Source organism: Octopus sinensis, linkage group LG10 (assembly GCF_006345805.1).
Source record: "Octopus sinensis linkage group LG10, ASM634580v1, whole genome shotgun sequence".
Taxonomy (NCBI): domain Eukaryota; kingdom Metazoa; phylum Mollusca; class Cephalopoda; order Octopoda; family Octopodidae; genus Octopus; species Octopus sinensis.
This window is the reverse complement of record NC_043006.1, coordinates 42,367,373-42,394,565: the sequence shown is the minus strand read 5'-3', so window position 1 is coordinate 42,394,565 and position 27,193 is coordinate 42,367,373. Positions and strand designations below refer to the sequence as shown.

Below are 27,193 nucleotides of genomic sequence, written 5' to 3'. Positions count from 1 at the left end.
ATTAGATATATGGTGTTCAGTTCAATCTAGAAAAATGATGTACACATCGACATATTGTGTTTGGTTGTATGTTGTCTTGTGTCCTGTGAAGAAATTTGGTTTTGACTATATGGTGACAGAGTGGCACTTAGAGTAGTTTTAATGTAATTCTTTGTTCAGATTGATTTGGTATTTTCAAAAGTTTTAAATGTTCATTGCTCCCTAGACTTGATTCCTCACATCATCACCATCATCATTTAATGAGCACTTTTTTTATGCTCGCATGGGTCAAATGGAATTTGTTGGTAGATATTCTACAGTTGAATTCCCTTCTTGTTGTCAACCCATTCCTGTTTCTTAGCAAAATAATATTTCCCTGTGACCAGACATGTTTTTCACATGTATAATGGTGATGCTCATTTGCAATCATATGATGTCTAGACACACACACACATGTGTGTGCTTGCGACAGGCTTCTTCCAGTTTCTGGATAGCAAATCCACTCACAAGGTTTTGGTCAACCTGTGGCTATAGTAGAAATCTGCGCAAGGTGCTGTGCAGTGAGATTGAACCCGAGACAGCATGATTGGGAAGTAAACTTATTAACCACACAACCACATCTGCACATATTTATTATAAATTCATTATAAAGGAATGAGAACCTAGAATACAATTTTTGACCTTGAAAATAAATTGCTATTTTCACTATATTTGGTGTATATACAATGGGTGAGACTCTGAATGTGGAATGTTCTAATATACTTGTGTTACTAATGCATACAAGTGTTTGATAGTTGATTTGGAATATGGTGAGATAGTTTTTGATGTTGAGTGTTTTAGTTTCCTTTTTTAACATTTGATGCTTGTATAATTTAAAAAATAAAGAACACTATTTTGGATTGCTCATTTGTTGGAACTGTGCCAGGGATGTTGAGATCTTCTGCATGATTGACATATTCTATATAAGATCTGAATGTTAAACTGGTACTATATTTGTGTTAGAGAAATGTTGGTACCAGTGAATATGTTAAGACTTAGCGGCTTTAATATTCCTCGGTGTGATGTGTGTAAATGTCAATAGTGTGAACGCTGTGATTGGTAGAAATTTAGTCTTGTGTCTGGTTGTAACACTACTAGTGTGTCTTGTGACTTAATGTTATCTTTTATTGCCAGTGAATAATGAATTGTGGCTGAATGGTTGCAAAAATTTACTTTTGCAATCACATGGTTTTGAGATTGGTCCCATTGCATGGTGCCTTGAACAAGTGCCTTCTCCTATATTCTTAGGCCAGCCAAAGCATTGTGAGTAGAATTGGCAGACAAAAGTAAAGAAGCCCGTCATCATCATCATCATCATCATTTAACTTCTGCTTTCCATACTGGCATGGGTTGGCTGGTTCAACTTGAGCTAGCAAACTGGGAGCTGCACCAGGCACCACTTGTCTGTTTTGGCATGGTTTCTATGGCTGGATGCCCTTCCTAATGCCAACCACTTTACACATTGTACTGGGTGCTTTTTATATGGCACCAGCATTATATATATGACAGATTCCTCACTTACTTGATATCAAATGTTTTAATATTTTTCTTGTTCTACTCTCCCTCTCTCAATATGTGTGTGTGTGCATGTGTAATGTCTTGCTATCTCTCTGTTTCTTGCTCTTTCTGACCCTCTTTGTCTATACCTTCTATCAGTCATTAGACTGAGGCCATGCTGGGGCACTGCCTTGAAGAATTTTAGTCAAATGAATCAACTCTGGTACTTATTTTTTTTTTAAAGCCAGTTACTTATTCTGTTGGTCTGTTTTGCCAAATTACAGGGGACATAAACACACCAACACAAGTTTTCAAGTGGTAGTTGGGGACTCAGGCAAAAAGACAGGTATGAGCTAGCGCACACACACAAACACACAACGGGCTTCTTTCAGTTTCCATCTACCAAATCCATTCACAAGGTTTTGGTCAGCTTGAGTCTATAGTAGAAGACATTTGCCTAAGGTGCTGTGCAGTGGGACTGAACCCAGAACCATGTGGTCGGGAGGCAAACTTCTTACGACACAGCCACTCCTGTGCCTGTGTGTATGCTTCTGTATCTGCATGTGTGTCTGCATGATTGTGTTTGCCTCTAGTGCTGAAACATACTGTTGCCAAAACAGGTCAACTGTCCAGTCAGCCATGCCAAATCATCTACGTCCAAACAGCCGCACCCAATCACCTTATTCTGATTTTAGGCGATTTCTTTGTTTAAATTCTTGATACTGTTGCTTTGAAAATGGGCAGCAGCAATAATTAAGATGAGTGATATTTCTGTGTTGAATAGAAAATTCTCTTTAAAATATCTTAAAATTTGCAAACCTTACCAAAAATATAAATCTAAAACAATAACCCACCCCCCCAAAAAAAAAAAAACAAAAAAAAAACCCAGCTTCAGGTTTGGTATGTGTTCAGAATGTAAAGAATTCAAAACTATAATTGCATATTAATCTAGGAATGAAATCTTGCATCTTGTGGATTGTTTGTATGTTCATCATTTTACAACTTGTGCATAGCTAGTTAATGTTAACTTCACTAATACAGTATGAACTAATTCTTGCATTGATTGAAAAAACATGATAAACAAATTTTTATTAATTGGTTGTTAGAAATTTCAGTCTTGTACACATCTGATGCGAGTTGATCTTCTAAAACCATGGTTTGAAATGGGAGCAATCACATTGTGAAAAGGCCATTTTAGTAATTTAAAAACCAACAAAAAGCTGTATTTTTTTTTTTTTGATCTCTTGTTTCAGTTTTTCGACTATCAGCCATGCTGGGGTACCACCTTGAGAGTTAGTTGTTGTTTGTTCCTTCTTGAGCCATGTCTGGCTCATAAGGGCCGGTTTCCCGGTTTCATTGGCATATGAGTTCCCCACCTGGACATGATGCTGGTCTGTTGCAGGTAAACTGCTAGATGCAGGAGGAAGAGAGACAAAGTTGTGGTGAAAGAGTCAACTGAAGTTCGCCATTACCTTCTGCTAGAGCTGCTCTAACCACTAGGCCATGTGCCTCCACCTTGAGAGTTTAGTTGAACAAATTGAACTTTGTATTTATTTTTTAAACCCTGGTATTTACTCTATTAGTGTCTTTTGAACTGCTAAGTTATGGGGACATAAGCAAAGTAAGACTGATTGTCAAGTGGTGGTTGTAGATAAACCCACAACAAATTTGCATACAGTTTCCATCTACCAATTTCACTAACAAGGCATTGGTCAGCCCATTGTTATTGTAGAAGACATTTGCCCAAGTGCAGTGCAGTGGGTCTGAACCCGGAATCACATGGCCGCATTTTTATTGCATTTACTACAACTTTGTCACTGACACAGGATCACAGTGGTAATGGAAATTTTGAGATCTCATGAAATAAGAGAAGTTAATATAACTGTTTTTGTGTGGTTTTAGATGGTTAAAATGGCTTTTCCAAAATGTAATTGTTGGTTAATAAAAAAAGCGAAAAAACAATTGCTTTGGTATAATTCATGGTCAAGATTAATAAAATATAGTATTTCAGTGACTTCATTCTGCAGTCGTGATAATTCAAGAATTCCAACCAACTCAGCAGGGTGTTGGTGAATATTTCTAAGATTTGGTTTCATGAGTTTGCAATGACCTTGAGGCAGCAGGATAGAATTTAGTGTCTCTGTATGAATAGAATTTAAATATAGAACATATATAGAATTTAAATATAATATTTCTGTTGTATGGTGTATACATGCACATGAATTCATATACACATATAATAGCGATTCTATACATAAAGGCATAGGCGTGTATGAAGTTACAAAGTTAGCTTTATGTTCACTTTGGGGTTTAGACCTACTCTGCATAGCATTTTGAGCAAACAGTTTCCATATCCTTGGGCCAGCAAATGCCTTGAGAGTGGAATCAGTAGATAGAAATTGCAATGAAGTCCGTGTGTGTTAATTTCACATATTGTTATCAGCAGGGTTGTGGAGTTGAAACAAAAAACTTCGACTCCAATTCCTCTATGTAATTAAGTGATTGTGGTCTATTTTACTGACTCTGACTCCACGACTCCAACACCACAGCCCTATTCATCAGCGTCATTTCAGTGAAAGATTGTGTAACTAAAAAAACTAATGGGATGAAAGAAATACCTTATTTGAAAAACAAAGTTTGGTAATATGAAGAGTGTTTAACCGTTGGAAGTATGTCACAATAGGTTTAATGTAACCCATGCCATCATGGGAAAATAGACATAAACAGTGATATCTTTTTATCTGTTTTTAGTCATTAGAATGTGACCAAGCTGGAGCACAGCCATGAAAAACTTTTTGCCAAATTAATCTATTATTATTATCATCATTATTATTATTAAAATCCTCTTCATAATGTTTTGAGTTTGTCAACTTCAAATTTTGAGTTTGTCAACTTCATTTTTGTTTTTCATCCCCTGAAGATCAGTAGAATAAATACCAGTAATACATTGTGCTTTATTCAATTCATCCATGCCAAACTCATCATTACCTTAAATCTGTTGTTGACACTGTCTCATTTAATCACCATTGTCATTTAGCATCCACTTTTTCATGCTTACATGGGTCTGACAGGATTATGTAAAGGCAGATTTCCTCCGTGATGTCAGGACAAGGGCATACACATACACACACACAAACCGCACACATACACACACACACACAAACCGCACACATACACAAACCACACATGCAAGCCACAAACCACACACGCAAACCACACACACACAAACCGCATGTACACACAAACCACACATGCACACACAAACCACACATGCACACACAACCACACATGCACACACAAACCACACATGCACACACAAACCACACACGCGCACCCAAACTACACACGCACACCCAAACTACACACGCACACACATGTGAAGTTCCTGTGGCTTAGTGGTTAGGGTGTTGTATTCACAATTGTAAGATCATGACTTCAATTCCCAGATCGACAGTGCATTGTATCCTGGTGAAAAACAATTTATTTCTCTTATCTGAAGATGGGTAGACCTGTCACAGATTGACCCACGATTCAGGGGGAATGTTGGCCTGCTTGCCTGCCTAATCAGTGGTGGGGGCATCATCTGAAAGTTACAACAATGTGTTCCCTCGTGTTGTGACCAGTGGTGTATACAACATTTGATAGGCTGATTGATACTGTGATATATATGAGGTGGTGCTGAGAAGTTCCTGGCTTTGGGTAAAAGAAAATACAGGAGGATCAGTTAATTATGATTTTATTCAATATACTCCCCTCTCAGATTCACACATTATTGCAGTGGTCCTTCATATTTTCTAAGCCCTGTAAAGGAATTTGGAAGGTTGGACCTTCCAGCCTGGCCTTCTGTGATACCCTTAAAGCCCAAAACTGTTCAGCACCCCCTTGTATATACACATATACATACTTGACGGGCTTGTTTCCACTTGCAAGGCTTTGTTCTTCATGGGGCTTATGGTAGAAAACGCTTACCCAAGGTACCACACAGTGAAATTGAACCCAAGACCACAAGGTTGGGAAGCAAGCTTCTCAACTCCGCAACCATACTTTGTTGCACTAAAATCTGTAGAATATTTTCTGATTTATTTTCTATTTTATTGTATATGTTTGTCTTAGAATGCTTAGTGAAATATGTTGAGGAAAAATATTAATTTCTGTTAACCCTTTTGTATTTAAATCCACCTTGTTGGGCCCAAATGTTCTGTCTGTTTTATGTTTAAACTGACCAGGTCCAGCCTCTCACATCAATCTTACAAATGTCATTCTAAAAATAATAATCACGCCATCAACATCTTGGTACTACAAGATAATAATACATGATTAATTCAAAACAGTATAAACAAGAACACTTAAGAGAGCGCAAATCTCTGCCAAGGCAACACTAACGCCCTCTCAACAATTAGCTGGAGATGATTTTTAAATTTGAATATCTGAAATAAACTCGACTGCTCTCACAAACGAGAATACTAAAAATGAACCTGACCGCTCTCAAAAATAAAAAAAAAAACCTGGAAAAATAATCCAGAATCCTCGTCTGGTCCTGGTCTGATCCCAAAATCCATTCAGTGCATACCAGTCACAAGGCCAAATTTTCATTTGAATACCTCCAGCGGGTCTTGAGATATCTTGTCCATGGGCAAACAAACATGACTGAAAGCAATACTTCCACCTTCGCTAAGGCGGACGTTATAAAGAAGTACTACATCTGCCTGATTAGTCTGACTGCTAATAAGTTAAAAGCTAATATGTTTTCTTATAAAACTAATATTGTGCTTTTGGATTAGGTACTGTTTTGACTTGTGGAAATGACTATTTGTATTTGTGATATTTGTTGGTTTAATTGTTAAAATTGACCGTAAGTACAGAGAGATATTTTAATGTGCAGTTGTTGGTGCTTGACAAAACTAGTTTTTGTCACTCTTTTATTCACTCTAGCTTTCAGAATGACTTCAGAACTGCATGACTGGAAAATTCTGCATTACAATCATTTGTAATTGTTTGTATATCTTCAAATAGGCATAAGTGTGGCTGTGTGGTAAGAAGTTTGCTTACCAACCACATGGTTCAGGATTCAGCCCCACTGTGTTGTACCTTGGATAAGGGATTTCTGCTATAGCTTCAGTCTGACCAAAGCTTTGTGAGTGGATTTGGTAGATGGAAACTGCAAGAAGCTTGCTATATATATATATGTGTGTGTGTGTATCTTTGACAACTGGTGTTGGTGTGTTTATGTCCCCATAACTTAGTGCTTAATCAAAAGAGACCAATAGAATAAGAACCTGGCTTAAAAACAAAAAATGCAGGGGTCAGTTTGTTCAACTGAAATTTATTTAAGGCAGGTGCCCCAGCATGGCTGCAGTCCAATGACTGAAACAAGTAAAAGAGTAAAAGATGAAATATATTTTGAAACAGGGAAGAGCAAAATGGTGTGACTATCAATACATCCCTTTTATGAGACTCTGCAGTAGCAGGGACCTTAAAAGCATGACATAACAATAACATCAGAGAAAGGTTTTGCTTAGAATGTAGGTAGTGAGAGAACAATTGATTGCAGCTGCATAGTCACTGCAAGCAGTGAGTGCATTAATTGCAGTGGAGTATCTTAGTATCTCAGTGGTTCCCAACCATTTTTTTTTTTTTACCTGTGAACCTTTTTGATTCCTATTTTACTTGGATGGACCATTGTAGCCATTCGATGTTTAAAAAATCCTATTTTTAGAACTGGATATTATAACAAATTGTATCAAAAAAAATTCTTAAAATATTCTATGTATTAATCTTTTACTTGTTTTAATCATTTTGACTGCGGCCATGCTGGAACACTGCCTTTAGTCAAACAAAGTGACCCCAGGACTTATTTTTGTAAGCCTAGTACTTATTCTATCGGTCTCTTATTGCTGAACTGCTAAGTTATGGGGATGTAAACATACCAATATTGGTTGTTTAGCGATGGTGTGGGGACAAACACAGTCACACAAATACATACATATATATATAAATATGTATATATATATATATATATATATATATATATATATATATTTTTTTTTATATACATGATGGGCTTCTTTTCAGTTTCTGTCTACCAAATCCACTCACAAGGCTTTGGTCAGCCTGAGGCTATAGTAGAAAACATTTGCCCAAGGTGCCACACAGTGGGACTGGACCCGGAATGTATTATAGAATTATAACAAGTTTATTGCACATAAATTTTACCAAAACTTCCACTATCTTAGATTGTCAGATAACAACATTTTTAGATATTGCAGTGAAATAGTTAGTATACAATCCATTAGTTGTGGATTGAACAGGATAATCTATTGGGTAACTGAATTTCAGTGTGAAGATGATATTAGTTCTTGAAGAGGCAGCAATGACCTATACCAAAATCCTTCAAGGGTTTTAATATGGATAATTTCTATTTTCTTTTGACTAATATGGATAGAACTATTGACAACAGTAAATTTGCAGTGATTGGGACAGAATAGAATAAGTCCATTGGGTTTGCAGTGTTAATCTATAAAGCTTAAGTAAAACTGAGTTTAGAAATGACTGCAGCTCAAAGAGAATTCAAGTTTCCATTTAAATTTGTGTATATTTAGGTTTGTATCATTTAGTATATAAAAAGCAAAAAATGAGGAATGCAAACCAATTTTCCTAGACATAGCTGTTTGGTTAAAAACCTTACTTTGCAATCACGTGGTTTTGGGTTCAGTCTCATTGTGCGGCACCATGGACAAGAATCTTCTACTGTAGCCCTGGGCCGATCAATGCCTTGTGGTTGAATTTGGTTGACAGATACTATATGGAAGCTCATGTGTTTGTGTATGTCTATGTATGTGTACACGTGTGTGTGTGTCTTTGTGTTTGTCCCTCCACCACTTGATAATTGGTGTTGGTTTGTTTATATCCTTGTAATCTCTGTAACTTAGCAGTTCTGCAAAAGAGACCAACAGAGTGAGTGCTAGATTAAAAAAAAAGTACTGGGGTTGATTTATATGACTAAACACTTCAAGGTCGTACCTCAGCATGGCTGCAAGCAAAGTAATAGATTAAGTTTTTACCAGTTTATGAACTTCTCTTTTGTTGTCAGTAAGACTGTTCAAGCATGGAACAAAGATTAAGGTTTTAAGAGTTTCTCACTGTTGAAATTCATGTTTAAATACCTTATTTTTCTTTATGCTCATACCTTCCATTAGGCTGCGATGCTGTATTAATGCCTTGGCTGTTGTTTCCGTATTGAAGACTGGAATTTTCGTTTAACCCTTTCCTCACCATATTTCTTTTGGTTTAAATTAATTAGGAAAATAATGAAGGATTTTGTGAATAGCTCATTATTCAGTTGGTGAGCATAAACACAAAATTTTGATGGAATGTTTAAATTTAGCTCACTTTAACCATTTAGGATTCAGATTGTTAAATGTGATGCTTTTTTATCCACATTTCTTTGAATTAATCATGTATTATTTTGTAGCTTCAAGATTTTGATATGATTGTATATTTTTTTGAATGACATTGTAGGGTAGGTGTGAAAGATGGGATCTGGTTGATTTAAGTGTAAAAAAGTAGAATACTTGGGCCAGATCTGGCCAGTTTAAATGCTAAAGGAAGTTTGTACCATAGAACCCAGGGTGGCTTCAGATGGCTGGGTATCAAAAAGGGCTAAACTGAGATAACCATTTTTTTAATGTTGAATATCTGATTTTGTGGTGATGCTGGGGGTCTTTCTGTTAATGTTTTCCCATGTTGGAGAATTTAATAAAAGAGTAGCAACCACATTGTACAAGATGCATTTGATAACATGCAAAAATTATAAGTTCTCTAAAAATTTAAATATATTTCATGAGGTGCCAAAAAAAAATGAAATTTATAGCTATGTCTGTAATACATGCACATCACATATTCAACATTTAAAACATGGCCCTTCTATGATGTAGTTACTTAAGTTTCAACTCATAGTCTTAAATCAAGTCACTTACTAGACAAGTACATTTCCAATAGATTTTAAAAATTGTAAACCAATCCAAGACAAGAAACAAGCAAGGTGTTGGTTGGACACATTAAAGTTACAGCTTGAGTTATGCATATATAGCACTTCCATAGAACTTGCTGGCCTCTGAAATTTAGTATGTTCATCCTTTTATTAAGAATACTAATTCTGTTTTCTGTTTGTTTTTTCAGTATGACAATTCAGATGAAGTGGTCGTATGGATGAACACAGTAGGGCCATACCACAATCGGCAGGAAACCTACGAGTATTTCTCGTTGCCCTTCTGTGGTGGCCCAAAAGAAAGCATTAGTCATTACCATGAAACACTGGGTGAAGCCTTACTTGGTGTTGAATTGCAGTTTAGTGGTCTTGACATAGATTTTAAAGGTAAACAAATATGTTTTCTTAAATATTTTATTTCAGCATTATTTTCTGATATTTTCTGACTTAGTTGAATGTAATAGTACTTTCATGCCAGTCCTGTACTGACTCCAAGAATCGGACACTTTGGAAAAATCTACCTGTGAAGTCATGCCGAGATTCAGTCACTATACCTATCAAGGAAATGATATCATATACCCCACTTCAAACAGAGAAAGTATGCGATTAGATCCCTTAAGGTATAACTCTCTTTACGACCAGAGGGCCTTCAACTGCTGAAAATTACTAATCCCCTATGAAGCTCAAATGAAATCCTCAATTGAGTATTGCTCCTACATCTGGGGTGGGGCTGTTGCAACATATGGACATCCTAATGCATCCAAAAATGGCCATCTAACTGATTGGCATGAATTGCGCAACAACACCACACTCTAACATTTGATCCACAGATGTTCTCTCCTCTTCAATGAGATGGTTGGATGCAACTATTTGGACATTGATGATTTGTCTTGGCTAACTTGACATTCAGCCTGTTTTGGTGCTGGAGTTAAATACACATGCACACATGTGCGTGTATGTGTGTGAGCACAGAAATATACATGTACAGAGAGAAAGAAAGAGAGAGGAGGATAGGAGACAATGAAAGAAACATCTGGTGTCAAATCAGTGATACCAAATGGACAGTGCTAAAACGGTGGTGCCAAAATGTCTCACACCCCTTCTCTGCCCATTTTTCCGACCACCATTACATTTCAGCCCTTTAAAGCTACCTGGTTTCATGCATCCTCCTCTCAGGCACCCCTGGCTAACTTGTCCCACTTCCTCTCACCATCCATATTGTGCCCAGATCTCACATGAACCAGTATGCCCAACTTTTTCTTCCCAGAATATCGGTCCCTTGTGATTTGAACTATTCAAAAGGAATATTGCCTGGCTTGTTAACAGTTTTGCCAGCTCACCATCTTGATTACAATGTTAATAATGATGCAGTACCCGGCAGTGGCTCTCATGGTTTCTGATCTTAACTGATTGGAAGTGTTAACATGTACATGTTTTGTCTTGGGCTTCTGCAGTTATTCAGCACAACTCTTTAGATTTGCTTGTTAGTTGTTTGACCTTAACTAGTTTAGCATGTCTCTCAGTGACTGACAATGTGAGCGTCTCTGATGATGAGAAGGAGTAGCAGGGGAAACATCATAGCCATGTGTTGAAAGCTGTGTGAATCTTATGATGTTCACAGAAATGACTGATGCAATAAACTTTATCTTCAAGCTGTGGCAGCCAAGTAGAGACAATTGACAGAGCATTGGACAAAATATCTTATGGTATTTAGAAATGTGATGTGAGTTCCATTATTGCTCAAGCTGGCTTTTGTTATAGTCATTTCAAAACCAGTAAAAGAAAAGAGTGCATTTGTAAGAAAACTGAAAGTGGAGCAACTGGTTATGTTCTATTGATTCTCATTCAGATGTCCACAAAACATTGACACTGAAATATATCTTAGTATATTATTCAATATTTGCACTTAAAAAAAAAACAAATCCATGCTACTGCTTTGTTTGACATAATGTTAAGTAATTTGAGAAAGTTGCTCAGCTTTATCTTTTACTGCAAATGAAAACCACCTTCTCATTTATTTAAATCAAGTTTTTGTGCATCACCATCCTCAATATCGTCATCATTGTTGTCATCTGACGAGGACGTCATGGCATGGGTGTCAATCAGGTGGTACTGTCATTGGTCACGACAATGATTTCACTTGCCTCAACAGGTCTTTGCAAGCATAGTTTATTGCCCAATGATTGAAGGGTACTCTTAAATCGGCTGGTTATGCTGCACTGGCACAATTATGATCTCACTTGGCTTGTCGGGTCTTCGCAAGCACAGCATATCTCTAATGGTCTCGGTCACTTGACATTGCCTCAGTGAAGCCCAACGTTCAAAGGTTGTACTTCACCACCTCATCCCAGGTCTTCCTGGGTCTACCTCTTCCACAGGTTCCCTCTAGGGTGTGACACTTTTTCACACAGCTGTTCTCATCCATATGCAACACATGACAATACCAGTGCAGTCATCTCTTGCACATCACATCTGACGCTTCTTAAGTCCAACTTTTCTCTTGGGGCGCTTTCTACTGACTTCTCTTCTGCCTAGTGAGCCTTGTTACTTCTCAGATGATAGAACCTTGCTTTGTTTCCTGCTAACTAAAACTTTTGTCTTTACTTAGTCTGCCTTTCATCCCTCTGAATTATTAAAGTGACAGTCAAATACTGGGGTCAATAAAATTGATTACAGGCATACCTTGGCTTAAGTGATTTTGATTTAAGTCGTTCTTGATTATACGTCGGTTTTCAAAAATATGTAAAAATAAAAAGTGAAGTCATTTTACTCGACTTTGCATCTGTCCGCCACAAATATTGGAATCGTAAAATCACTAGAAAACTGTTAAAAGAATGTAAAATCATGTTACTGTACAATAAATAAGAATACAAGCATATAAAATCATATTAAAATACGTACAGTTACTGTTAAGATACACACCATAAAGTAGTGTAGCTTAGTGAATGAAATCATGAAATCAGCTATGCTGTCTTTATCAGTCTTTCAGCGCTTATATTGCATATCTACTGTTAGGCATTGTTGTCACTCATGATTCCTGTGATTGTTTTGAATTCAAATTTGTTTATGTCTGGTTATCGTCTACTGTCTCACTGTCATTCATTTGTGACTTTATTTTTTGCTCCCATGGCTCCTAAGAGAATTCATAATGAAAGTGCTAAGCGTTATACTATAACGCTGGAAGTACAGAACCAGGAATAGTTATTATTGTGTCTCCAGAAGCCAATTAACAACGTAGGGTGAGGTATGCCTGTATTTGTTTCTTCACAAATTCCAGGCCTTGTGCCTATGTTAGAAGCAAGTATTAAGGAGCAATTCATTGGCTGAATCAGTACAGCATTTGACAAAATTCCTTGCAATTTTTAGTCATGTTACTTCTATTGTGAGTTCAGATTCAACTGAGGTTATCTTTCAATTTCATCTCTCGAGTGTTGATAAGGTACCAATCAAATACTTGAATTAATTAGATCATCTGTATTCTTCTTCTAAATTTGAGTCCTTCGTGCTTATGTTAGAAATCCTTTGATCAATTTTTAAGCTTTATATTTAAGATTAGTAAATCTCTTTATGTACCCCAAAATGGGTACTGTTTTTTCTAAAACTCAAAAAAAAATTTTTCTTAAGCCCTAAGACTCATTAGGCTGGTTACCTGGTGTCGGCATGAAAGGATTCAAGGCCAATGATTTTGATGGGAAGGAACAAGTTGATTATATCAATCCCAGAACTTGTCTGGTATTTTATTTTATCAACCCCGAAGATATGAAAGGCAAAGTTCTCTGGAATTTTAACTCAGTATATAAAAAGCCAGATGAAATGCTGCTAAGCTTTTTGTCCGACATGTTAACAATTCTGCTTGTTCGCTGACTTTTTAAGAGCTATATTCTGTCATTAATTCCTTCAACAATGGATCAAGAGTTAAAATACTAGTACCCTCTCATCTAAAGAAAACAACCCCCCTCAAAAAAAACAAAACAAAAACAAAAATCCTTCACTCATTGTGTGGTATCTTTAGCTGGTATTAAAATTATTTGTTTTAGCAATTATTAGATAATTTATATAATTATCTGAACTTGTAATAATATCTAGCCCCAGTGAAAGACAGCAAAGAAGAATGTCAATGCAAAAGCATCATTAACATAATTGTGTGTTAATGGTGAGGTCATTCTGACTTGATCCTGGCAAGCAAGAATATATTGTTGAAGGTCACTAATACATAGTAGGAGATTGTGGAAGTAATAAATTCTGTTTTTTACTGGCTGAATCTGTTGGAAGGAGTATCGTCAATAACTTTTGCATACTCTCCAAGACCAAGGAACTCGATGCCATTAAATGTTGTTGTAGCTTAACTCCCGCGTGATAGACATTAGTGATGAAGAACATTCCAGATTTATGGTGTTCTTATTTCTTTATTGCCTACAAGGGGCTAAACATAGAGGGGACAAACAAGGACATTAAGTCGATTACATTGACTCCAGTGTGTAATTGGTACTTAATTAATCGACCTCGAAAGGATGAAAGGCAAAGTCGACCTCGGCGGAATTTGAACTCAGAACGTAATGGCAGACGAAATACCGCTAAGCATTTCGCCCAGCGTGCTAATGTTTCTGCCAGCTCGCCACCTTATTCTAGATTTATGGTGTTCTGAGGGAGAAGGACTGGATTTGGTGGCTTGTACATATTTGTGTGTAGTTGAATGCAAAGTGGATAATGAGAGGTGAAAGGAGGTGATAGAAAAGACTGAGAAGAGACCAGCTCACTCTGGTGAACAGAGGTTATTATAATGGTTATAGAAAAATGTCACACTAATCCCCAGATGACTGGAGCCTGGTGCTGTTCTCTGACTCACCAGCTTTGGTCAAACTGTCTAACCCATGCCAGCATGGTAAAAGGATGTTAAATGAAGATGACGATCATATTAACTTTGTCCTGTGTATAAGCCACACCTCAGCTTTTGTCAGTTAAAGGATAAAGTTGTATGACTTATACATAAATAAATATGGTAAATGACCAGGTGATCAAAAACTTCCACCACATGCATATGCTTAGCTTGAACCAAGTCTGAGTTTAAGCTAGACTCTTTGTCTTAAGTGGGTCTTGCAGTATGGAGTGTAGCAGTGTTTATGTTACAACCATTTTCTGATTGGAAAAAATGATTTAGATTTTACAAATTGGTTGCAGGAACAGAATCAACATTGTTCTTGGCATCCAGTGCTTCATTTAAATACTTTACATTTTTTAATATTTTATCTGATGTGCTGTTAACTGTACATCTAAGCGCTGTATTACTTACTGAGAGCATTAAAGAATATTTCACACTATATGAGCACCTTGTGCAAGTGTCTTCTGCTATATGCCTGTGTGTGGATGTGGTAGATGGAAACTGAAAGATCATCATCGTGTGTATGCGTCTGCATGTGTGTATGTGTGTGTCTGCATGTGTGTGTGTGTGTCTGCATGTGTGTGTTGCTGTCTCCTTGCCATGACATTTTGTGATAGTTTAAATGGTCTTCGTTTCCAATTTTCTGTAAAAAAAAACAAAAAAAAAAACATCTCTGGTCATTAGGGAAATATTAGCTTACTTGGAAACAGGTGAGGGTTGGTGATGGGAAGGGTATCCAGGCATAGAAAATCTGCCTCAACAAACTTTCTATGACACCTGCAATCATAGAAAAGTGGACATTGAAACAAGCTGCTGCTGATGATGATAAAGCTATTCTGTTACCTCTTTTACTTGTTTCAGTCATTTGACTGTAGCTATGCTGGAGCACCGCCTTTAGTTGAGCAAATCGACCCCAGGATTTATTCTGTGTAAGCCTAGTACTTGTTCTATTGGTCTCTTTTGCTGAACTGCTAAGTTATGGGGACGTAAACACACCAGCATCAGTTGTCAAGCAATGTTGGGGGGACAAACACAGACACACAAAACACACATACACATATATATATGACAGGCTTCTTTCAGTTTCTGTCTACCAAATCCACTCACAAGGCTTTGGTCGGCCCAAGGTGCCACGCAGTGGGACTGAACCCAGAACCATGTGGTTGTTAAGCAAGCTACTCCTGCGCTTTAAAGATTTCAACAATCTCCTAGATGTGAAAGCATCTGTGGAACCCTTTTAGTTTTGATCTTTTTGTTAGGGAAAATACTCTTGATACTTCAAATATATTGGTGTAAAGTAGAATGGTCATGCTTTTCTCAGGAGCATTAGCACTGGAAGTCAAACAATTTCGCTTGGAAGTAGAAACCATTTACAGTAATGCCTTGATATATGAGTTAATTAATTCCCGGGGAACACTTGTAAAGCGAAAACTTATAAACAATAAATAAAACGCATAAAAACTCGTAAAGTGAGGTATTACTGTATTTTGGAATTTACTCTAAGAATTACTGTCAAGTTACAGTATCTGTCTATAATAAGTAATTAGCATTCCTTATTCAGGCCAAACTCACCTGCAGTCAATTGTCTTCAGTGTAATACCACAGAATTGGCCTCATTAGTCATCAGAGGCAAAAACACAGAGAGGGGAAGAAGTGGTCAAAAAGAAACCAAATAAATGATTGGACCCATGCTAAAATGCCGCCGATAATGAATACCACAGAATGAGAGGATTGGGTATGATTGTTTGAATGTTGATGATTTGGCATGGCTGACTGGAGATTCAACCTGTTTTGGTGCCTGTATGTTTTGTGCACACGCATGTACACATAAATATGCACATACAGACTATGTGTGAGAGAGATTTAAAAAAATAATAAATGCACCCTTTTAAAGCCTAGCCAGGCTCAAGGGCCCGGTTTCTATAGCGTAGGTGTTCCCCAGCTGGACGGGATGCCAGTCCATCGCAGCGTTACTCATTTTTGCCAGCTGAGTGGACTGGAGCAACGTGAAATGAAGTGTTTTGCTCAAGAACACAACGCGTCGCCCGGTCCAGGAATTGAAACCACAATCTTACGATCATGATGCTGATACTCTAACCACTGAGCCACGCGCCTCCATGAGAGAGAGATTACAATTTGCTAATTGAACACTATTGATGTAAAATCTTTCTCTAGAAATATGCTCCTACACAAACAGTAGGGTTGGTGTGCAGTGGGGGAATGAGAGATAGATTAATACATTTGATATCGAATAAGTCATATCTAATCAATGACACCAAAGCATCTGGGCCAATATATCTCATACCTATAACACTAGTGCTTTTTTTTTATTAATAATACAAGGAAAATCAGTTGTGATTAATGAGATTTGAATTTGGTATAAACAGAACTATTACTGCTGAAGATCAGTTACTTCAGGTACAATCACACTGACTTAACCCCTTAGCATTTAATCTGGCCTTATCTGGCCCAAATATTTTACCTGTTTTATGTTAAATCTGACCAAATCTGACTTCTCACACCTACTCTACAATGTCATTCTGAAAATAGGAGTGGCTGTGTGGTAAGTAGCTTGCTTAAACAACCACATGGTTCCGGGTTCAGTCCCACTGCATGGCACCTTGGGCAAGTGTCTTCTACTATAGCTTTGAGCTGACCAAAGCCTTGTGAGTGGATTTGGTAGACGGAAACTGAAAGAAGCCTGTCGTATATATGAGTCGCCATAGCTCCTCAAGTTTTTTTTATTCTCTCTCTGTTTATTTCCTTGTGTTTCTTTCTGTTGAAGAGCATAGGCTCGAAATGTAAAACACTTTCTCACCTTCCCGAGTGTCAAACTAATACACCCGATTGTTGTTTATACACCTGTCTTCATCTTTGCTTTGGTTTTTCTGTGTGTGTATATGCGTCTGTGTTTGTCCCCCTAACATCACTTGACAACCGATGCTGGTGTGCTTACGTCCCCATAACTTAGTGGTTCGGTGAAAGAGACCAATAGAATAAGTACCAGGCTTACAAAGAATAAGTCCAGGGGTTGATTTGCTCAACTAAAGGCGGTGCTCCAGCATGGCTGCAGTCAAATGACCGAAAAAAAATAAAAGAATAAAAGAATGCCTTTGAAATCTTGAAGCTACAAGATTAATTCAAAACAAGGTGTATGAATTCAAAGCAATGTGAAAAAATAAGCCATTCATTTGACAAAGAAATTTGAGTAGTGGCTGTGAATACATACCATTTGTAACTTTAGAAGAAAGTCAACATGTAGTTATATTGATTTTATTTTCGTTTTTTTCTTCTAATAACTGAAGAGAAAAATGTCAATGTCACGCATGGCATTGTAATTATATCCGTTGATGTGTTTTTCTTACTATCAAAGTTAAAAAGTAACAATTGAATTTGGTTTTTTAATAACTAAACTACTCTTAGATTTTTTATGACGAATTAGTTAGAGGAAGTGTGTTGGGCTATACATCATCATCATCATCATCATCATCGTTTAACGTCTGCTTTCCATGCTAGCATGGGTTGGACGATTTTACTGAGGTCTGGCAAACCAGATGACTGCACCAAACTCCAATCTGATCTGGCAGAGTTTCTACAGCTGGATGCCCTTTCTAATGCCAACCACTCCGAGAGTGTAGTGGGTGCTTTTACGTGCCACTGGCAGGGCCAGTCAGGTGGTACTGGCAACTGCCACGCTCAAATGGTGCTTTTTATGTGCTACCTGCACAGGAGCCAGTCCAGTGGCACTAGCAACAACCTCGCTCGTATGTTTATTTGTGTGCCACCAGCACAAGTACCAGTAAGGCGACGCAGGTAACGATCACGCTTGAATGGTGCTTTTTACGTGCCACCAGCACGGAGGCCAGTTTGTTGCTCTGGCAACGATCATGCTCGTATGGTACTCTTAGTGCGCCAATAGCATGGATGTCAGTCATCGAATTTGATTTTGATTTCGATTTCACTTGCCTCAACAGGTCTTCGCAAGCAGAGTTTAGTGTCCAATGAAGGAAAGGTATGCATAAGTGGGCTGGTTATACCCCTGGCATAGGCCACGAGGTTATGGTCTCGTTTGGCATGCCGAGTCTTCTCAAGCACAGCATATTTCCAAAGATCCTGGTCACTAGTCATTACCTTGGTGAGGCCCAATGTTCGAAGGTCATGCTTCACCACCTCATCCCAGGTTTTCCTGGGTCTACCTCTTCCACAGGTTCCCTCAACTGCTAGGGTGTGGCACTTTTTCATACAGCTATCCACATCCATTCTTGCCACATGGCCATACCAGCGCAGTCGTCTCTCTTGCACACCACATCTGATGCTTCTTAGGTCCAACTTTTCTCTCAAGGGACTAACACTCTGTCGAGTATGCACACTGACATTACACATCCATTGGAGCATACTGGCTTCATTCCTTGCTAGCTTACGCAAGTCCTCAGCAGTCATGGCCCATGTTTCACTGCCATGTAGCATGACTGTTCGTACACATGCGTCATACAGTCTACCTTTTACTCTGAGCAAGAGGCCCTTTGTCACCAGCAGAGGTCCAAATGCTGTAATTGTGACAGGGTGCATCATATGGTTTCAAAGTGATGGTATATTTAAGTGAACAGAGTATCATATGCTGTTATGTATAATTTTTTAAAATTGAAAATGTAACTACGTTGCGTTTGCCATAATTGCAGAAATTGGTTTGTGACTTTTGTAACTTGAATAAAAACATTGAATGGTGTCTGAGGACTTTCTCTCTTTGTATCTGCAAGGAATGCTTGCTGTTGCAGTGTACAGTGAGAGAGAGAAAGAGGTTGGGGGATATTAATATGAGCAATGAAGAAGCAACAGATGTTAAGAGGCACTGGTAGAGAAAGAGAGAGAATGAGTTAAAGCAAATGTCATTCCCATAAAGTAATTAAAATATCTTGACTTGTTTTAATATTCATAATAATTGGAAAAAGCAAAGCATCAGTAATTAATTTGAAACCACAATTTATGTATTTTATACGTAATTAATGTTATATTGTAAAATCTTATTGATTAGGTCAAATAACCTAATATAGTTATAGAAGTTTTGAATACAGTTGCATTTCATCCTTGTAACTAATTCAGACATGTAAGGTAAAAACAAAAAACAGAAGGGCAAAAAAAAAAAAGCTATTGCTTGAAATCTCTTTCACATCTTTTTTTTTTTTTAATGTTAATTTATGCTACCTGTTCAAACTTAGTGATTATACACTGGTTAATAAAATTTGTGATTGTACACTGGTGATATCCTGTTTAAAAGTAAAGTACGAAAGTACATTATGTTCACCTCCCTAAAAAAAAAAAAGCAATATTTAATTTTGACTATTTTTAGAAGCATATTTTTTAAAAACAAAATTACATTGCTTAGGTTTTAATTGAATCTAAGAGTCAATAGGAATTTGGAGAGATCTTCAGAAATATCTGTGTGAAATTACTGCTTGGAAGGTAGCTATGTGGTTAAGACTGTCACTCTGCAACCACATGGTTTTGGGTTCAATTCCTGTATACACCCCCTGTATGAGGGTTCGCTCCTGCATCCCTTGCTTTATAGCTGGTAATGGTTTGCTTACATCCCCATAACTTAATGGTTCAGTAAAAGCTGTTCTTATGTAATTTTATAGTTGAGGGTTCTTATTTAAATATGGACACACTAAAGCCACTAGTTTCATGCTAGAGACTTAGAAGCATTTCAGTATGAAATGAGTTGATTTCAAACTGGTTAAACAAATGGTGGTGAAAATTAGTACAAGGTGTTTTATTTGATTAGATGGGCTTTTGCTTTTTAGAAAGTCATGAATGGATTTTGATATAATTTTAATGGGGTATTCCTAAGGTATTTGTTAACCTAACCTATGAAAATTATAAAAGTACACTCAATATTTTTGTAGTTATATAGATCCATATCCATGGTAAATCTGACAAGAAGCCCCACCTTATCACCCAACCTGATCTAGTTTGTGATTTAACACTTGCAACTTAACAAGCCATATTTCCAGTACCTTAACGTGATCTTCCCTAAAATAAATGATGCCAAGGTTAAAGAGGGCATATCCATAGACCCTCAGATTTGTTGACATATAGCTGATGAGGTGACAATGGATGAAACTGAGCTTGTGGCCTGGCATGCATTCAAAGATGTATGCAAAGGAATTTTGGGAAAGCACGGAGTGGCCCAGCGAGAGAGTATAGTGGAGTGCTTAATCAAGTGCTTCCAAGATCTCGGATGCAATATGTCACTGAAGATACACTTTCTTTATTCTCGTCTGTCCTTCTCAGAGAATGCAGGAGATGTAAGTGATGGATATGGAGAGAGTTTCCATCGAGGTATAGCGTCAATGGAAAACAGGTATAAGGGAAAATGGAGCCCAGCAATGCTGGCTGATTTCTGCTGGAACCTGAAGCATGACACACCTGAGATGTCTTATAAATAAAGAAGTAAATACTAAAATGTAGGTCAGTACATTATATAATGCCAACAAACAAGCTCATTCATTATATATTTATAAATCAATTACAATGGACATATTTAATCTGACTTTAGGAGCAAAATGAATTTATGGTATTGTGGAAATTGGTATAATTGCATAATTATTAAGTTGGTAATTTACAAGAAAATGTAATGTCATGGGAAATTTTTGTTATAAAATTCGAATTTAGCTCAAGCAACTTCATAAATGTATATGAGAACTATGTTTTTTTTTTTTGCTTGACCCTGAAATTTGTTGTTCAGTGTTATTATTCGTACAGGCGCTGGAGTTGCTGTGTGGTGAAAAGTTTGCTTCTCAACCACATGGTTCTAGGTTCAGTCCCACTGCATAGCACCTTGGGCAAGTGTCTTCTACTTTAAGCTGAGGCTGACCAAAGCTTTGTGAGTGCATTTTGTAGATAGATGGAAACTGAAAGAAGCCCATTGTGTGTGTGTTTGTGAGAGAGCTTAAAAAAAAAAGTTAGTACTAAGGTTAATTCATTCAACCTAAATTTTTCAAGGCAGTGCCCCAGCATGACCGTAGTTTAGTATCTGAAACAAATAAAAGCTAGACTCATTTCTGTTGTGATTTCTCAATAATAGTAAGGCTACGAGCTGGCAGAATCGTTACCACGCCTTGCGAAATGCTTAGCGGTATTTTGTCTGTCTTTACATTTTCATTTCAAATTCCACCGATGTCGACTTTGACATCAGGGTCAATAAATTAAGTACTAGTTGTGTACTGGAGTTGATCTAATCGACTGCCCCACCCACTCTTCAAAAATTTCTGGCCTTGTGCCTAGAGTACAAAAGATTTCTTAACAGTTGTACTTGTTGTTTCTATGTTAACTTAGTATTTCCTGCTACAGTTTTCATCTAGTATTAAATTGAGATTCTGTTTATTCATGCAACGTTTTTGCTTAGTTTTAAATAGCAAATTGCTGTTTATTTTATTTTGTAATTGATTTTTTCTTATATGAAAGAAGTATATACTGATCTCTAAAATTTTCACTGAGGTGTTTGACCTATTTACAATATGTGCTTTCATTTCCTTTGCTTTATCCCTATCTCCATATATTCAATGTGTATAGATAATCTGTGTTTATACTAGTTCTTGTTCTTTAGCCTTGGGTCTGTTCTAATCCAGTAAATGTTTGATCAGAAATGTTCCAGATGTGACTGTCTTGTTTTTTTTTTCTTTGGTTACATTGTGACCAGCTAGGATTACAAAACTTTGTGTTCATTGTTTTTATGTTTTTAAGCCAGCAGGGTGTGATGTATTTGCTCTTTTCAGCAAATGAAGCACCTCACTGTGTGTGTGTATTTACAGGGTTATTCAAAAGGAACGAACCGATTTCATTATGCAATATTTTAATAAGGAAAAGCAATAGAAAACTCCAGCTAAGTCACAAGTATTTATTCACAATCAACTTTTATTTCCTGTCTTACTAGTGTTCAATGTGGCCATCACCTATTGCACAGGCAGCATCAGTGCGATAAGAGAATTCCTCCCAGACGCGTATCTGCATATCACAATCGACTGAGTTGATCGCTGTTGTTATTTGATATTTAAGGTCATCGAGGTTAGTGGGTAGCAGTGGAACATAAACACGATCTTTTACACATCCCCACGAGAAAAAAATCTTAAACATTGAATAACAACAGGGATCAACTCAGTGGATCTTGACATGCTGACACGTGTCTGGGAGGAATTCTCTTTGTCACATTGATGTTCCCCATGGCTGCAGGTGGTGGCCACATTGAACACTTGTGAGACAGGAAATAAAAGTTGATTGTGAGTAAATACTTGTAACTTAGCTGGAGTTTTCTATTGCTTTTCCTTATTAAAATATTGCATGATGAAATCAGTTCATTCTTTTTGAATAACCTTGTATTTAACCCATTAGCGCCCATGATCCTTTTTTAGGACCAGCAGGATAATCCATCATATTCTTGCAGCACTTGTATTTTTCTGAGATATCTTTAGTCATCCTGTCTGGAGTGTCTTTCAAATATTGTAATAATTTTTTTTTTTTTAAATATATTTAGTATCAGATAAAGTTGTATAAAAAAAAATTTTTGGTAATCAAATAAAAAAAAAAAGGGCACTAATGGGTGTAAAATATTCTTATAATTAATAACATTTGGTTATTATTTTCGTTATGATTTATTTATGCGTTTAAAAATTATTGGAATAATTTTGAATTTAGCTTTAATTATTATTTTATTTTATTTTCTTTCTGCAGTTGAAGTTAAGAAAACAGAATATTGTACTGTAGAATTAACAGAAGAAAAATATCAAGCATTTGTTTATGCTGTTAAAAATCATTACTGGTACCAGATGTACATTGATGATCTACCAGTTTGGGGTGAGTATCCTACTTGGGTGCTTTGTATTCAAATATTTCAGATTTATTACACTTATAAAATTCTTTGAATTTAATTACATTCATAATCATCATCATCATTGTCATCATCATCATCATCATATGTCTGTTTTTCATGCTGGTATGGATTGGACAGTTCGACCATCTGGAGAGTTGGACTACGTTCCAGTCTGATTTGGCATGGTTTCTGTGACTGGATACCCCTCCTATCACCAACCATATTACACCATGTACTGCGTATTTCTTACATGTCACTGGCATGTTAGCCTCCTATGTGGCACTGGCACGAGTGCTTCTTATGTGACACTGGCATGGGTACTTTTTACGTGGCCCTGGCACAAGTGCTTTGTAAGTGGCACCAGCACATGGTCTGTTTACGTGGCAGAGCAAAAATTTATATATATATATATATATATATATATATATATATATATATATATATATATATATATATATAAAAAGGTTGAGAGATTTCTTTCAAGTAAATTTATTTTAAAAGAATAAAAAAAATACTTTGAGAGCCTCAGCAAGGACAAAAGAGTAAGCATTTACATTTTTATCAAATTATGCTACCAGTTTCAGTTTTTAATATGATTTAGTCATGCTGTAAGAGAAAATAAAATAAATTGAAATTAGATTTAAATTAAATCAATCTTTCATAATACAGTTCTGAAAGTTAATGTGTTTTTCTTATAAATTCACATGGTGTTGGTAGCTTGTTACCCTTTGATGGTTACTGGGTTGTAGTAGTAATACTAGTAGTAGTGGTGGTGGTGGTAGTAGTAGTAGTGCTTTAAGCAGTTGTCTTTTGTTGGTTTTAAGGAATAGCTATTAGTAGTTGCAGCTGTACCATTCTCACCTGTAGAAGTTGCAGTAGTAGTAGTGGTGGTGGTGGAAATGGTAGAAGCCGTAAATGTAGTTGGAGTGGTTTGTTCCTCCCCTTTAGAAGGGAAGCTGATGGCAACAGTAGCAGAGATAGCAGAAAGCTGTTGTAGTCATAGCAATAGCAACTGCTTCTGCTGATGCAACACCAAGCCTAAAGCCAGGAGATTAAGAAACAGACTCGTTAACCAAACAATTTTCTTTACACCTGCATACACACCTATATAGGCACAGTCAGACATTCAGACATATGTGATTTTACACACACACACATCCAGCCCTACTAACAGTGGTTGCAGCACATCTTTTTCCTGTCCTCTAATAAAAAACTGTCTCATTAATAATCTATAACAAGAGTAGCCACCATTTACTGTGGGATCTTACCTGAAAGAAAAATCTCTCTATAAGATTAGTGTGTGAAAGCACATCAAGCTAAACTCCATATGATGTCAGCAGACTACAAGATCGGGTGTTTTGGTGTAATTTTGTCTCTTCAGTGGTAGATGCAGTTTTGATCATTTTTAATTAAGCTGGAACTTTTACCCTGCTGGCATTAACTTAATACAAACATTCAAGGCAACAAGAGTTGCTATAAAGATATGTCCTTAGTAAGCTTCGACACACACCAGTAAATGTACTGTTTGCTGTTTGCCATATTTTGCAATGAAAGTTCCTAGGCTTTCAATCACCAAGGTAGTGTTTATAACTGAAGAGGTGATATTATGCCAAAACATTGGTTGTCTGCTGGTGTTTCTTAGTGCTTGGCTCATTGTGTTTTTACACACTAAGTCTATAGAGATAAGTTTATCTGTGAGACATAATTCTAGAATGTGTGAGACAGAACCCCATGTTCTATTGTGCAGGAGCGTGTTAAAAATATATGTAGACATTTTTATGCTCATCCTCACTGCTTTGTGTGTTTGTGCTAAATATAAATAGATCGTCATTGAAAATGATATGTATTCACACACACACACATTTGCTTTTATATACATATATATATATATATATATATATATATATATATATATATATATATATATATTCTTTTTTTCTTGTTCATTTCTATTGTTAATTGGTTATTCATTTAGAATATTAATTACAGCCAACAGCTGTGGACTGGAAAGATTTATGAATGCTTATTGTTTTATTTTGGTCTTTTTACTTTTCAATTTTTGACTTGTGCCAGCATGGAAGAACAACAAACATTAAAATTATGAAAAATGATCTTAAGCTCTGCAATTTATTCGTTGAATATTCCTCTTTATTCATTTGTTTGTTTCTTGTTTGTTTGTTTGTTTGTGTATTCAACTCATTTGCTGATAGCAATCACTACTGTTAATTAATTGCAATTGTATTCATGTATTTTAATTTCTTTCCCTTCAAGTTTCCCCTCCTCCTATTTTTTGGTTGTTATCTGATATGTTGGGGATTAGTTTAATCCGGCAGGGTTTCAAGATGGAAATGGAAACTGATATATTAGTAAGAAAATTTTGTTTTTATTGAATCTGAAGTTGGCAACTGTTCTCAGAAATCTTTTAAGTGGGTTGCCAACAAATCCATGTTTAGCCAAAGAAAACAATTAAGTTCAACTTTCAGCTTACTATGATAGTTATATTAACACCAGGTCAGTCCTGATGGGTTGGCTTCATGATCAGTGGCATTTCAGCCATTAGCACAGGCATGGTTGAGTGGTTAAGAAGCTCACTTTGCAGCCATGTGGTTTTGGGTTCAGTCACACTGTATGGCACCTTACCTTGAGCAAGTGTCTTCTATTATATCCCTGGGCTGACCATTGCCTGGTGAACCTGGTGAGTGAATTCGGTTGACAGAAACTGTATGGCAGCCTGTGTTGTGTGTGTTTGTATGTTTCTTTCCTCCCCTGCTTGAGAACTGGTGAGGGTTTGTTTGCATCACTGTGTCTTATCTGTTTGGCAAAAGAGACCGTTTGAATAAGCACCAGACTTAAAAAGAGACAACTAATTACAGGGGTCGATTTGTTCAACTAAAACTTTCAAGGCTGTCCTCTGGCACTGTCACATCCCAATGACTGAAACAAGTAAAAAAATGCTAAAAAAAACAGGGTGTCCCCCTCCTACTTTTCCAGACAGCCAATGAATCTTTTCATTTTCAGATGGTAGGGTGTGTGATTTACAGGCGATTTAGCTGCCATTTTTAACATGTTGAGTGACTTCGTAAATACTCTTGCTCCGTTTCTAATTTAAATGTTACGATGATGATGATATTCAGCAATGGTTTTCAGCTAATTCTCTTTAATGCTCAACTGTTCTACTCCTAGGTATTGTTGGAGAGATTGGTGAAGGTGGTGAAACCTATTACATCTGGACACATAAGAAGTTTGACATTGGCTTCAATGGCAAACAAATAGTTGATGTAAACTTGACGAGCGAGTCAAAGGTGAAGCTTGAACCTAAGATTAAGCTAACCTTCACTTACCAGGTAAGGCCAAATTGTTACGTTTTCCTATTTCTAAAATATATGTATTGGCAACAGTATCGATACTAAGAGATAATATTATGAAGGTGTTTCTTTTCCACTCACCAAAGTGAGTGGGTTTTTGGTCAGGAGGAACTGATGTCATCAAACATTATACAATGATCATTTAGTGTTTTGACTCTAAACCATAACAGCCTCCTGTTGGTGGGTCAGCAGAGGTGACCAAATCACTGCTCATCGTCTCCTCCTGGCTTCCAGCTTAACTCCTCTCTATATCACTGAGGTTACTTATTGATAATGTTGTATACTGAATGAATGTGTTCTGAATCTCATCTAGTGAGCCATAAATTTGTTTGCTATGGCAGAAAGTGTAGATGTACACTCATACACTTTGATTGGACAGTTCAGTTACATATTCACTTGTAATGAATAGCCTTGTGTCGAATAGTTTCATTTTGTGTCTCTTACTTAATGATTTCCATTTTGCTTTAATCCCAGGTAAAATGGATCCCATCATCCATTAAGTTTGCAGATAGGTTTGATAAATACTTGGATCCCAGCTTTTTCCAACATCGAGTAAGTTTCTTTTAATTCTATTATTTTGT

At 36.8% G+C, this 27,193-nt stretch overlaps 1 protein-coding gene across 1 annotated transcript in view; it reads left to right on the top strand.

Annotated features, from left to right (window-relative positions):
* LOC115216380 (transmembrane 9 superfamily member 3) overlaps positions 1-27,193 on the top strand; it is a 67,417-nt gene that overhangs the window by 19,037 nt on the left and 21,187 nt on the right. The window contains exons 2-5 of the mRNA XM_029785675.2: positions 9,694-9,889; positions 23,109-23,231; positions 26,431-26,591; positions 27,087-27,164. Of these exons, the coding sequence (XP_029641535.1) occupies positions 9,694-9,889; positions 23,109-23,231; positions 26,431-26,591; positions 27,087-27,164 (558 nt within the window). The remainder of the gene's footprint in view (positions 1-9,693; positions 9,890-23,108; positions 23,232-26,430; positions 26,592-27,086; positions 27,165-27,193) is intronic.